The sequence below is a fragment of the Antechinus flavipes genome, chromosome 4 (genome assembly GCF_016432865.1).
Source record: "Antechinus flavipes isolate AdamAnt ecotype Samford, QLD, Australia chromosome 4, AdamAnt_v2, whole genome shotgun sequence".
Taxonomy (NCBI): Eukaryota; Metazoa; Chordata; class Mammalia; order Dasyuromorphia; family Dasyuridae; genus Antechinus; species Antechinus flavipes.
In genome coordinates, this window is record NC_067401.1 from 456,358,297 (window position 1) to 456,373,599 (window position 15,303).

Consider the following 15,303-nt stretch of genomic DNA (forward strand, 5'->3'; position numbering starts at 1 on the left):
AAGATATGAATGGACAGTTTTGCCACAGGGAATGAAGAACAGCCCCACTATGTGTCAAATGTATGTTGCTGCTGCTCTTGCTCCAATAAGAAAAGCATTTCCAAAAGTTATGCTATTACATTATATGGATGATATATTGGGATGTGCACCTGAGGAACAAATGCTAGAAGCATGTCTACAAAAGACCATAGAAACACTAAGATACTACAAACTTCATATCGCTACAGAAAAAATTCAAAGGCATGCTCCTTTTCAATATTTAGGATATGAAATATATCCTAAGGCATTTACACTACAAAAATTGTCTTTAAGAATAGAGAGGTTGAACACCTTAAATGATTTCCAAAAATTAATAGGAGATATCCAATGAATGCGTCCAGTATTAGGTTTAACTACCAATCAATTGCAACCCCTATATGACATTTTAAGGGGAGACACTGCTTTAAATTCACCACGCCGGCTTACAAAAGAAGCTCAAGAGACCTTGAGAGAAGTTGAACTGGCTTTATCCAATGTAGTTGAAAGAGTAACTCAAAAACTCTTGGAAATATCAGTTTTTGCTACGAAAGAAGCACCCACAGCAGTCCTTCATCAAGGAGACAGTGTGATAGAGTGGGTGAACCTCCCAGCACAACCAGAACAAAGCCTTACGCCTTACCCAGTGCTTGTGGCTAGAATTCTATTAAAGGCCATTAAGCGAGCAGTACAATTATCTGGGATAAGACCTGACAAGATATACACCTTTTATACAAATGCACAAATTAATGTATGCTGTGAAACCATCCCAGAGTGGCAAATTTTATTGGCCATGGCTCCAAATTTTGCACATGGATCTCCATTAAAGATAACCAGACTACTGCATAATTGGCAATGGATTTTTGAGGAGAAGGTTTCTAAGGTTCCTCTTGAAGGACCAACTATTTTTACAGACTCAGCCAAACAAAATATTTGTGCTGTATACTCTCATGATTTAACTGTAAAAAGAGTAGTCAGAATTCCTTTTCAGTCCACTCAGCAGAACGAATTATATGCGATCATGCTAGCTCTCACTTATTACCCAGGTGACATAAATATAATATCTGATTCAGCCTATTCAGTAGGTGTGGTACAAAGAATTGCCACAGCCCAAATAAAATTTGCAGCTTCTAATATATATCAGCTCTTTAAAGAACTTCAAGAGCAAGTGAGAAAGCATCCAGGAAAGATTTATATCCTGCATGTCCACTCACATAGTGGACTTCCAGGTACTATTTTTGATGGAAATTCCAAGGCAGATAGCCTTTTAACTATGTTGGCCAGTACGCCTTTATTTCAGGAGGCCCAGGAATCCCATTCTAAATACCATCAGGCTGCTCGAGCTTTGCGTTTACAATTTGGGATTACAAAAGAGGAAGCTAGGAGCATAGTAAAAAGCTGTACAGCTTGCCTTCCCTTCCACGCTCCTACACTGCCTCCAGGGAAGAACCCTCGTGGTTTGAGACCCAGTGAAATCTGGCAAATGGATGTGACCCATTATAAATCTTTTGGCCGTCTGTCTTTTATCCACATTGTGGTAGACACCTTTTCAGGATTCACTTTTGCCATGCCAGCAGCAAAAGAGACAGCCCGAGTGGTCACTGAATTCCTCATTCAAGCATTCACAATTATGGGTGTGCCACAAGAAATAAAAACAGATAATGGACCGGCATATACCTCCAAACATTTTGAATACTTTTGTGCACAGTATAAGATTTTACACACTACTGGCATACCCTTTAATCCTCAAGGTCAAGCAATAGTAGAAAGAAGAAACAGGGACATTAAGACACTCCTCCAAAAACAAAAGAAAGGGGGAGCCACGGGTAACCCTAGAGAACTTCTAAATTTAGTTCTCTATACCATTAATTTTTTAATCTTTGATAAAGATGCACTGGCTCCAGCAGACAGGTTTTATAACCCACCAGAAGAGCAGTGTCCAGTGCGAGCAGCTCCACTATCTTTAGATAATCGCCAGGTGATGTGGAGAGACCCAGAAAGTGGTGAATGGAAAGGACCAGATAGGCTAACTGCTTGGAGGAGAGGATTTGCTTGCATCTCTCCATGTGGAGAAGGAATCAGATGGGTGCCTACGAGCCGCATTCGCCTTGTCCATCGCAGAGAGATGGAGCAGACTCTTGAACCAAAGGAGAAGACCCAAGAAATATCGGGTAGTTCTGTTGCTGATTGTGCTCACCATTGAAAGAGCATAGCTGACAAGGTGACTGTTAAAAAGACTTTTAAAATCTTCAGGAATCATTGGATTTCCTAATACAAGATGAAACTGTTTTAGTTCTTGAAAAACCAGTGAGAATCATTGGATTCCTTAAGATGAAAAATTGTTGATGAGATTTTTGCAGTACTTCAGGGCTTACAGGAACTATTGGATTCCTGGCACATGAACTAATGGACAATGGATTCCTTATGGACTATTTCTAGGACTTATGGACATGTGTAAATTTTCAGGTTGATTCATGTTGTTACATTACTACTAGCCTGTGTTATATTGCTATGTGCTTATGTAAATTATGTATAATGCCTCTCATATTGATGGATTTATGTATACCATGTATATCTGTTACAAAGTTCTGGCCCATATTGATGGATTTATGTGTACCCCTTCAGAAACTCACTAATCTGATTAGATTTCCTATTTCCTTTGGTGTTTTCATCTAACAAAAGAAAGGGGGAGATGTTGGAATCCTTACTAACTGCTAACTAATTAGAGTTGATCTAATCTTACAAGAAGATGTTGGCCAGAACCTGAAACAAGGTACTAAGTAGAACTAATTAATACAAGGCTTGTGTTCACACCTTTACTCATTGGAGTTCACAAGTATGCCAGCTTCACAAAGTAAACTTTCTAACTTCAAGGGAGTTCACACCTCCCTTAAAGCTCTTTGGGCCAGAGAGCACTATGGGAGAAAACCCATAATCCCATTCTCTCAGAAGAGTCTGATGTAAGGCCAGCAATGAGAGATCTATGGCAGAATACATTTTTTCCTCTTGGCTGGCTGGTCGCAGAGGAGAGTTCAGCTGGACTCGAGAGGAGCGACTCTGGTGCAGAGAGCACTTTGACGGATTTCAGCGGAATTATGCCAGAAGCCCTCTTTCTGAGGCAAAGCAGAATATATTCCACTTGGCTGGCTGGTGGCAGACGAAGAGTTTTCAGAGGATAAAACTATGAGTGGAGAGTTCAGTGGACAACCAGATTCATCTTCATCTCACACCACTGTAGCTGGTGGCTGGGCTCCTGCACGCCCCCCACTGAGACCAAGCTGGTCTGAAAGACTCACCAGAAAGCTAGCCAAGCCCCAAGAGAAGGAGACAAGAGATTCATTCCATCTCTGTGTTGGTCGGAGGCTGAAGAAAGCAGAGGCAGAGGCTGAAGGACAGAACCTTTGGATTTGGAGACATCCGGAGGGCTCTAAGCTAAACCGGCTGTGTTTTGAGAAGAACAAGAACTCCAACATTTGAACTCATAACACTTGGGCAAGTCACTTAACCCCAATTGCCTCAGCAAAAAATAAATTATATATATATATATATATATATATATATGTGTGTGTGTGTGTGTGTGTGTGTGTGTGTGTGTGTGTGTGTGTATACACACACATACACGGATAATTTTCAACATTCATCCTTACAAAACCTTGTATTCTAATTTTTTCCTTCCCTTTCTTTCACCCTCTCCCCTAGATGGCAAAGGATCCAATATATCATAAATATGTGCAATTCTTCTATACATATTTCCACAAATATCATGTTGCACAAGAAAAATCAGATCAAAAAGGGAAAAAAAACTGAGAAAGAAAACAAAATGCAAACAAATAACAACAAAAAGAATGAAAATCCTATGTTGTGGTCCACATTCAGTTCCCACTGTCCTCTCTCTGACGCAGATGGCTTTCTTCATCCCAAGGCCATTTGAACTGTCTGGCTTTCTCTTGTCACACATTGTAAGTGCTTAATAAATGTTAGCTGATTGAAGGTATCCACTAGCCAGCGTTGCCTCCCTAATTATATTACAATTTTCCTTGGATTTAGTTTGTTCCTCATCTGGTCCCTATACTTGATCATAAACTCCTTGAGGGCAGGATTTTGTTTATAAATTTGAACTAAATCTTGTTATTTAATGGCTTCCTGCTTTAATGGAGTAAGTGAAAGCTGGAAAAGGCTACAGGGCTCGTGCCCCACCCAGCACAACATCCTTAGACAGGTCTGTCCCTTCAGTTTCTGGGGTTCTCCAAGGGGGTGCCATGAACTGTGTGGAAGTCACTTCACACAGACCTGCTCAAGTTTCATCAGTTCTAGAGTCTGAGCCAGTTCTCCACAGAAAAGTGTGAGCAGAAGTCTGAGCACCCCTGCAATCTAGCCAAAGGGTTCCTTTGTCTCTGTCCCCTTCTTTTATTATTTCTGTGACTTGGCTGGTTCAGGAAACTTCTGGTGAGAAAAATGCTTTGTTGCTGGGATACAGTGAAAGGTTCTCCAGGACCATATGGACAATCTGTAATGTGGGGGGACTTGAATTCAGATCTTCAGGACTGGGAGACAGAGATGAGCTCTCTATTTGTGCACCGGCTCCCACCACCCAACTCCCATCTCTCCACTGAGCACAGAAATTCCCGCTTCCAGAGCCAACAGACTTCAAAGGCCATCCACAGCTGTGGGGGAAATGAGGCTCCTGCCATTAAAAGCTGGCCTGCCCGCACCGTCTCTGAACCATAGCCTCAGCTTTGAAGTTGGGCAGCCCTCATCCTCTGGCCTTCCTCCCCTAGGCTTGCCTCCTCTAGGCTGGCTCCAACATAGGGCCTTGCTGTCCTAGTAATCCATGGGAGCTGCAAGATCTCCATCGTCTGCTTGCCCCCAGCAGCTCTCTAGTGATTAATGTCATGCTGCTCTGACGGCTCAGTGCTTTTCTTGAAAACAAGATGACAGATGACTTGAATTAATTGTGAATTGGGCTCCTTTCAGCTTTCTTAAATCCCATGCTCTAAAAAGCCTGAGAACTGGGGTTTCGATTTAGAATGCCAAATAGCAGAAATTTGGGGAAATATTTCCCATCCATTTTTGGCAATTTGGTGATGTGTCACTTAACCTCTCTGGGACTCAGTTTTCATCTATAAAATGGGGAATTGGGCTAAAGGACCTCTGAGGTCCTTGATTCACAAGGAAACAGAATTGTCTTTGCCCTCAAGGAACTATAATGAAGTCTGCATCCTGCATATTTGCACTGGGCTAGAACTAATGACCATATTTTACATAATTGCAGCTTCAAATGGTGTGAATTAGAATATATCCTACTGGGAGGTCTTCTTTGTCCTTTTGAAAAATACTTTTCATGTGCATAAAGTTCTTTCATTATAGATTAAATATCAATTCCAATCTAAGAAGTATCTATTAAGCTCCTATTATTTGCAAAACAATGTGTAAATTTAAAAAAAAAAAGAAAGGGAGGAAAGAAAGAGAATGAAGGAAAGAAGGAAGAAAGGTAAAGATGGAAGGGAAGAAAGAGAAAGAAAGAGAGAGAGGGAGGGAGGCAGGGAAGGAAGGAAGGAGGGAGAAAGAAAGAAAGAAAGAAAGAAAGAAAGAAAGAAAGAAAGAAAGAAAGAAAGAAAGAAAGAAAGAAAGAAAGAAAAAAGAAAGAAAGAAAGAAAGGAAGGAAGGAAGGAAGGAAGAAGGAAGGAAGGAAGAAGGAAGGAAGAAGAAGGAAGGAAGGAAGAAAGAAAGAAAGAAAGAAAGAAAGAAAGAAAAAAGAAAGAAAGAAAGAAAGAAAGAAAGAAAGAAAGAAAGAAAGAAAGAAAGAAAGAACAAGGAAGGAAGGAAGGAAGGAAGAATCCTTGCCTGGAAATTACATTCATCAGAGATGAATAAGGCATATAAATATGGTATCAAATTATCCAGTGAAATGCCTGGGATGATTTTGACTCCATTCTTACAAAGGTAGATTCAAAATTACATGGTAATTTACAGGGAAAATCCTTGTAAGCGGAATGATTAAGGATAAGGATAAGGATTTCTTAGTGTAGAAAGTGTCACTTCAATAAATTAATCAATAAACATAATGCACCTATTATATTCCAGGCACTGTGCTGAGTACTAAGGATACAAAAAAAGGCAAAAACGGTCTTTACACACAAAAGTTTCCAATCTAATGGAAGAGGCAACATACAGACAAGAATAGACAAAGCATAATATGTGCAGGATAACTTAGAAATAACTGCTTTCCTTGCAAGGAAATAAGGGATTCCAGAGGTGAGGATGGGCTGCCTTCCATCTATGGGCATCCTGAGCAAAGACAAAGAGGAAATGACGTCTTTGAACCCCCACAGTGGATGGCGCTAACTCACTGACCATTTTGAGTCCATTTCCATGAACGTAGATGCTATGTGTATTGAGGTCGGGAGCAGCCATTAAACTCTTCCTTGTGTCCCTTTTTCAGATCATGATGTTGAAAATGATCTTCAACCAGACCTCGGTGGAGCACTGCAAGACGCCAAACCCCCAGATTGAGAGACCCAAGGAATGCGACTTCTTCCTGACCGCCGTCCGCCTGGCTTCCCTGAACCAGATCTTGGATCCGTGGGTTTATCTGCTGTTAAGAAAAATCCTCCTGCGCAAGTTCTGTCAGGTAGCAAACGCTGTGTCCAACTGCTCTCACGATGGACAGAAAGGGCAGCCAGTCTCGTTAGCCAACGAGATCGTGCAGACAGGAGCATGAGAGAGAACTCGGAGCAGCTCGCATGCTAACTACTTTTGACAACGAGTAGTCTTAAACCTTGCTGTGAATTCTGGCATCCGCGGCTTGCCTGTGTTTATGTATCCAAGTGGAATGAATTTTTTGACATTGGGCTAAATGGCCTCAAAAGACCCAATAATCCCCATGAGTGCCAAAAAAAAATCTTGAAATACAAACAAATGGAAATCTGTCTGCAGCCATCTAGTATTGCCTTGTATCTCTTCGGTGTGTAGCCTACAGTGTGATTTTTTTCCACGAGGCCAATGCATCCGGCTCACTCTTGAGCTGAATGTGGGCTACCCGTTGCTCCAGTGGTGTAGGTGCCTCTGATTCAGTTCAGTTCAAGGCTTGGCTTAATGCTATTTCCTACACGAGCAGCCATTTTGAATGTTGTTCTTCTCCCATATTACTTTTGACTTACCCTGTATCTATCTTATATGTACTTAGCCCTGTAAATGTTTTTCCATGGTAGAATATGAACTCCTGGGATGCAGGATTTATTTCATTTTGGTGTTTATGTCGCCAGAGCTTAATCTAGTTCCTGGTATATACCAGGTGCTTAATAAATGCTCCTTGGGTAAATGAATGGACGAAAAAAGCATTTATTAAGTGCCTGTTCTTTGACAAGTTCAAAGGTAATAGATGAACAAATGAAATGAGCATTTATATAATAGATGCTTAGTGAATGAATGAAAAAAGCATTTATGTAGTGCCTACTCTATGAGGAGCACTATAAAGGATGGAAAAAACGGTCCTTTGCTCTGCAAGAGCTGGGCAGGGGTGAAAGAAAGTGCTTTTCTTTTAAAGTAATTTTTAAAATAAATTTTGAGGCTATTGCTCTTCCTCTCCCTCTTTTCCTTGTCCCAGTGAATCTGTCCATTTGCCTGTTTCTTTCAGAGACCAAGAACATGAAGGACTTGATTTTTTTTTTGTCCTTTCACTCTTAAATAGTTGAGCTTGAAGACAACATCAAACATCACAAAGTGCATTAATATTGATGTCCTTTGCTATCATGTTCAATTTCTCTGCATAAAATCTTGATCTTACATTGTTTAGTTGTCATGGTAACTGCATCTATCCAGAATCCAAAAAAAGAATCACTGATATGACTTTTGGAAATGGTGGGGTTGATCATTCTGTAAAATGGGCATGCCTACTCAAGATGATTGAGACTGATTTGTTGGAGTTGTACAAGGATTTCTTTCTTTATTTTCTTTCTTTCTTTTTCTTCCTTTCTTCCTTTTTTTGTTTTCTTTCTTTCTTTTTCAAACAATGCTATCCAAGCATTGAATCCAATAAGTAAAGTGATTTTTTCCAGTTAATGACCCCATACTTTTGGATCTGTCTGCCAGAAATGGACCTTTGCCTTTTGTGGGTTTGAATGTGATAGAAATCAGCAACAGGTGGGGGGGAAACCTGCTTAAGACACTAACTAGATTAATCCTCTGAGCCTTGACTTCCTCCTCTATAAAATGGGGATGACGCCAATAGCACCTACCTCACAGGGCTGTTGTAAGGCTCTGAAAATGATGCACGTAAAGGGTTTTGTAAACTGTCAGATCCTCCACACTACATCCACTCTTCTTGTCTAGTCTTTAAATAATACCCTGACGATGAAACCGCCAGCTTTGCCAAAGATTTGGGATTAAGATCATCTCTTTTGTGGGTCCAGGTTGAAGCTACACACAGAATGTCAGGGTGCATGTGTTTGTTGTTGTTGTTTAACAGCTGATCATTAAAATGTTGTTCCTAGAGATGATTTCTAGTGGCCAATCCTTGACCCATCTGTTTGGTGACTGCTAGAAATTCAACCCCATGCTACACCAGGCACTTGTTAAGCACCGGGATACAAAACCCAAACCAGTTCCTGCCTTCATGGAGCTGACTTGGGCAGGCTTTCTGTGTCCTTTTGAAAGATATCATTTGAAATCCCCTTCAAGGCACTTTGGAAGTCTCACCCAACCCAAGAGACATTTATTAAGGGATCTGTGCCCTGTGTGTGTGGAGGGGGGGTGGAGACAGAAAAACAACAACAACAATAGCAAACCAGCCCTAGTCTGCAAGAAGGTCACACATAGAAATACACTTAGAACTTTCTTTTTTTTTTTAATTAAGTATGAATTTTGAATTTTCTTTTTTCAAAATTCTCTTTGTGTCTTTCTCTTTCTCTGTTTTGTTCTCTCTGTACGTTATTCGTTTTGTCTTTCTCTTTCTCTCTGTTTTTTTCTCTCTCACTCTCTTTCTCTAACTGTTTTTTTTTTATCACTCTGGCTCTTTCTGGATTAAAAAAAATATTTTTCTTCTTTTTTATCTTCTATCTGTTTTTGAGTGGAGAATTAATTCAAGAAACTTTAATTATGCATTAGCTTAAGATAATTATTATCTAAGCATTGGCTGGATCAAGAATAACCCAATTAAGTAAATTAGAGAATCTGAAGGAAAACATAGATCTGCAGGAAAACATAGATCTGCAGAATACCCTAGTAGATTGGAGGATATTCCTTCCTCTAGGCTGGAGTTTGCTACTGGAAAAGATCTCAATAAGCTATTCCAAACACAGGAAACCATAAAACCACGTCTCCTTTTGGCCCAGAATAGGGGGTGGCCTAGAGACAGTGTCATCTTGTTCCCTCCCCAGTGGAGTGAGCCAGACTGGGGCCCAAGGGCTAGTTTTGTTGTTCAGCATTTTCTCTCAGCTGGCACCTTCCTTCTAGGGCCCACAGATGACGGGAATCTCATTAGGAGAGCCTTATCTAGGAGAGGGGCATCATGGGGGCGTCAAAGGCTCTCGTTCTCCACAATCTGGTTCTATAACAGGGTTATTGGATCAGATAAGGTTCTAGTATGTGTGTATTTGTGTGCAAATGTGTTTAAACACGTGTGCATGTAAACATTTGTGTGATAAGTCACAAAGTGCTGGGCTTTGGTCCTAGTCTTGTCTTTGACACACAGGAACTGTGTGATATTGGTTCAGTTCTTCAACCTCTCACTATCTGTCCCAGTAATGGAGTCATAACGAATTATGGATTCATATTAAAGACTTATAGATATTAGAGATGAAGAAGTCTTAGAGACTGTTGACCTTTTCCTTGAAAAAAAAAGCAAATTTCTCTACTAAGAGTTTTCACATTTATAAAATCACCGATGTGGACCCCAAAATCCATGTGTATATTATGTGTGTGATTGAATACAGTAGATAGTGCCATGGACTTAGAAGCAGAAAAATATAAACTTAAATCAAGCTTCTAATCTTCGCTGCTCATTGGATACTGGACAGGTTACTTAATCCATTCAGAATCCTTCATCCTTCTCATGTTCAAATATATGTTTCTCTGCAAAATTCTGTGAGTCTTTCTAAAATAAAAAGCTGTTTCAATGGTGTGGGCATCCATGATGCATTCTATGATGTGCTGAATACGTTGCTATCCATGCTGATGCATGAAGCTGATGAAGTGAATAAACGCTATTTGTTCCATTCTTTGAAAAAAAAGTAATTTATGCTTTTTAGTGGAACACTAATATTCTTTATTGTATTTTTTATAAATGCTGTCAATGACCAATGGATGATTCTTCTGGAAGCTGCAACTGAGGAACTTTTATGAAATAAACTCTCTCTTGTTCCAAATTCCCAAACACATTTTCTTCTGAGTAAATACTGGTTGGGATTTAGCAACAGGGTAGACCGTGAGTCAGCCTGGATCACCCCTTCAGAATAGCTTTTCCAATATTTGTGTTTGTTTTACAATGTTAGGGCACGGCTAGGGTAGTTTTATTCCTTTATAAATCTTTTGCTTTACATCACCTTCATTTCCAAAGATCTCTCTTACTCCTTTCCCAGTACACGATCTCTTAGATTAAGCAGAAAAATAAAGCAGGTCCTACATTGTCTGTGACGTTCTGCCCTCATGGCCCCTTACCTTTGGGTGCCTTTTCTCGTGTCTTTTTCAGGGCCATCCTTAGTCATCACAATCCCACAGAGCTAAATGCCAAGTTTTGTGGCCGTTATTGATGTAGTTGATTCTCCTTGTAGCTGCTATTTACATTTCTCTTGTCATGGGGCTACCCTTATCAGGTTTTGTTTAATTACCACACTAAGTATCAGTGCATATGAGTCACAATGACAATGGCAAAAGAAGGCTTTAAAGAGAGGCTTAAAAGGGAAACAAATGTGTAAATGGGATGTGGTTTGCCTCTGCATCCTTGCAGGGACAGCAGCTCAAGAAAACTGAAAGCATGAGCCTTGGAGCTGTCCAGAAAACATGAAAGTCCATCATTCCATGTCGCTCCATGCAAATCAGAAACTCACTGCTCAGGATGTGCTGTTCTTTTAAAGGAGGAGTCAATTCTAGCAGCACGTATTATATACCTACTGTGTGTGAATTTAGGGGTCCTGTGCCAGGCGCTCAGGACAGGCACAAAACTGGAACTCTCTTTATCCTCCAGGACCTTACATTTCATTAGAACATCTTCCATCCACGGCCCTGGGGAGAAAAAGTGACTGCGTAAAACCCAATGATGTTGGATAAGTGAGAGACATAGGATCTGTGTCTTGGGATTTTTTATGGGAAGAATAGAGATGATTGTCATATAGTACAAACTATATAAAAGTCACTGCTATGACCACACATAGTAGGCACTTGGTGACTATTTATTGAGCTGAATTAAGTTTATCCATGACATAATCCCAGATTCCTTATTGATAAGTCCCCCATTGTGGCCAAATTGATATTCCTAAAGCTCAGATCAGACCATGTGTGTCCCTCCTCATTTAAAAAATAATTTCCAATGGCTCCTTATTGCCTATAAATCCCTTCTTCCAAACTACTTTCCCACATCCCCCACATTTTAGCCAACTGACTGTTTCTTAACCCAACAATTCTCTCCAGTCTCCCTCCTTTATCATGGGTTGTCCCCATGCTAGGAATATACACCACCTCCAGAATTCTTAGCTTCTTCAAGGCTCACCTAAGTTCCAAATTACTGCGTTTGCATCTCTTTGGGGTGCACATTGGTTTTCCTCAATAGAATTGTGTTATTTTGAGTTTTTCTATCTGTAGAATCTAGTTTAGAGTCAGGAATATGGTAGAACTTAGTAAGTGCTTGTTGAGTGAATGAGCCTCCATTTTGTAGGTAATATGTGTGTGTGTGTGTGTGTGTGTGTGTGTGTATACACACACAGACACATCATTGCTAATAGGCAGGCATCTTCCATAAAGAAGTGTGACTCAGTATGGTGCTCAGTTTGGACACCAGACTCCAATCACGTCGTGGATGGCTGGATTTCTGAAGGCATGGCTCCTACAAAAGTATCAGCTGGGGTCAGGTGGAGCACGTTTATAACAACCAAGGTTTCAAAATCGTCCCTGTTAACGTTGCTTTAACTGATACAGTGGAGGCCACATAGAGTACAGCGTGTAGATCTTGGAGGTGGAAAGAACTGGGTTCAAACCTCACCTCTCCCACTTCCTGGCTGCATGAGTTAGGACAAGTCACTTGACCTCTGTGCCCCAAACCACTCACTACAACTTCTTTTCTTAGTTTTAAGTACCAAAGTTAGGGTCTTTAGGCAAGTCAAATCACCATCAACATCCATCAAACTCCTACTATGTGCCAGGCACAGTGCACATTCAGACAAGATCTTCCTCAAAGAGCTTAGGTTCTATCTAAGAGAAGGTCAATTAGTCAACTTTTTAAGGCACCTACTACGTGTCAGACATTGTGCTAAGAGATTCTCTCAAGTTGCTCATGGCCCAATGGAGAAATTACTTTCTCATGGATGTGATGGGGGTGGGGTAGCCACTAATCGCAGGACAGAGTTCAGATCCTGCCTCTGATCTTTATTATCTGTGTGATCTGGGGGCAAGCTCTCTATTCTCTCTGGAAATGGGTTTCCACATCTGTGAAAAGAGGGGGTTAGACTCATCATCTGTTGATCTCTTGCTTTATGGTCCTATTATGGACTAAACACAGCCTAGCCCTCCTTTCTTGTAATCCTTGTTCATCTGCATTTACACTCCTCCCAAGCCTGCCAAAAACAGCCACAGGGGCAATGCCCTGGAGGCTAGAGGGCTCCGTTCAAGTGCTGTTGTTGGCACAAGCTTTGTGGCAAAGCAATTAAATCTCTGACTCAAGCAGCATGAACAGATCAAGATCTGTCTTTGCATTGGAGGAAGGAATGCCTCAATGATAAATATTAGAGTCAAGAAGATCTGAATTCAAATCCAGCCTCAGACTAGTTGTCTATCACCTACTAGTTGTATTTACTAGTTGTATCACCCTGGAGAAGTCACTTAACTTAGTCCTCCTCAATTTCCTCATCTGTAAAATGGGAATAATAATAGTACCTAAACATTCCCAGGGTTGTTGTGAGGACAACGTGAGATTTTGTAAAGCTCTTTACAAATCTCACTACATTCTTCAATGGCTAGATTTTATCTATTTTTACTTTAAAATGCATCAATGCCTTTGGACAAGCTCTCCCTCTCACATCCTTACCTGGAACTTCTTCCTTCTGACCTTCCCCTCTTAATGTCCCCAACTTCCCCCAAAGCTCAGCTCAGTCATTGCTGACAGACAACCCTGAAGACCCCATTACTGATGCCCTCCTTCCAGCCCTGACCTAGAATTACTTTGTATAGACTGGCTTACCCACAGTCATTGTTCTATTACATTTAAACCATACCAAGACTTTGAGGACTCCTTGTATTGCATGTTTAATTTTCTGTTCATGGAGTTTCAGTCAAATGTAGGCACCCGGAGGGCAGAAATTGCCTTGGCATTGTATCGGTAACATTTAGCACAGTGCCCAAAGTCAGTCTGGATGTAATAAATGCTTGTCACCTTGATAGAGCGTGCCAGTTGGAGTTTCCATTCCTTATTGTTGTCTGTCTGAATAGAAAGAGCCATCTACCAGTCCAGGCTGGGTAGTCCCTGCCTACTGTTCCTTTTGTGCATTTCTACCTATCTCAAGAGCTACTAATGGAAACTCAGGCCCAGTTACAGAGTGAGTCTACAGAGCATCTAAGGTCCAAATGAAAAGGTTTTTTTCCATAGACATTATTGGACACTTAAAGTGAAGAACTTACTTGTTCTCGTTTGTTTTCTCTTAAGTCCATGAATGCTTCAACACTCCCCAAATATCAGCTTCTGTCCGAATGATGGATTCATTTAGTTTTCCCAACGGCCCACAGTGACAAGTTTGGAAACCTAGCTAAGCTTGCCGATGAAGGGCCGGAGCGTTGGTCAGGATGGTGCTTCTTCAGCAAACGGCCAAACAAAGCTGGGAGTTGAAGCACATAAGTAGGAATCAAAAATGAAAACCAGTTTTATCTTTGGGGTTATCTCTATAATTCTTCAGAAATGACATTTTGGAAGTTATCAGCTATTTCCAGAAAATATATTTGGTCAGTGGAATCAAGAGCTCTCCCACTAACATGGAAAATTCCTTCACCTCACTGGGCCTATTTACTCATCTGTAGTAGGAAGGGATTAGACAGGTTGGCGTGAAAGTGTGCGTTAGCCGATACTTCCTTCATTTTCTGTCTTGTTTTAAAATTCGATCTCAGATCATCTCAGAACGTTCTTGTTTCATCGGAATGGAAACTCCTGGATGTGATACTGATGAGTCCCCAGAGTCCAATATGATTCTTTCCTATAATATCATTTTCTTTTAAAAATCTCTCAGTCATACGGACAATTTCTCTTGATGTGTCACTGCTGTTAAAAAGGTCACAAAAGACACATTTTTCCCTAATGACAGCTTCAGTGTCATACAAATGTAAGCAGGTAACACATATATGAAAGAATATAAAAACTTATCCCTTATTTAGTTCCTTCATCTATTTATAATGCAAAATATAATGCAAAAAAAGTGAAAATCTTTCACTGCTTAATTAATTAATCACAAAGGTCTTCAGACACATGGGTAATTCTCCTTCCCACTGTATCATCTTCAAGAGGAAGCATTTGAATTTGCCTTCCAAATGTCCTGGCAGCTATGGCAGGGATCACTAATGTTTCTACAAGTGACTCTATATTGGTTGAGCAATATTAGAGCCCCTTGGGTCCATTCCAGGAAGAATACTTGCAGAGATCTGACTTGCTCACAAATCTCTTTCTTTGCAAAATCCATGAATATTTCTTGCCCACACCAGAAGGAAAAGTGTCTCTCTTTGTGTTGTCTTCAAGGTTTAATATCCTGGTGACCCCCACAGGCACCTCATGGAGTATCTTGCCCTCCCTTAGGAATAAGATCATCCAGGTTCACTGCATCATGTCTGCTTGTTCTTTGTTACTCAGGAAGAAACAGAAGGACTTTTTCTTTATCACTCGTACAAGAGGCATGTGGAGGGCTGAGCTGGGAGGTCCCCTCTGGACTCTGGCCTTATGTCCTGGGCAGAGGATTGAAGCAGGTCATGGACTGCCCAGGTCCCCATCTCAGATGATGAGTTGCAGGGCACATGTTGATCTGTCTGGAGTGAGTCCCTCACTGGGAGCTTCTTCCCACACAAGGATGAGTCACAGTCTAGTTCTTTAATTTTTTTTAAGTC

The 15,303-nt window shown here is 40.8% G+C and overlaps 1 protein-coding gene across 1 annotated transcript in view; it reads left to right on the forward strand.

Moving 5' to 3' along the window:
- PTGER3 (prostaglandin E receptor 3) overlaps positions 1 to 15,303 on the forward strand; it is a 71,816-nt gene that overhangs the window by 27,787 nt on the left and 28,726 nt on the right. The window contains 1 exon segment of the mRNA XM_051999425.1: positions 6,458 to 6,646. Coding sequence (XP_051855385.1) covers positions 6,458 to 6,646 — 189 coding nt within the window.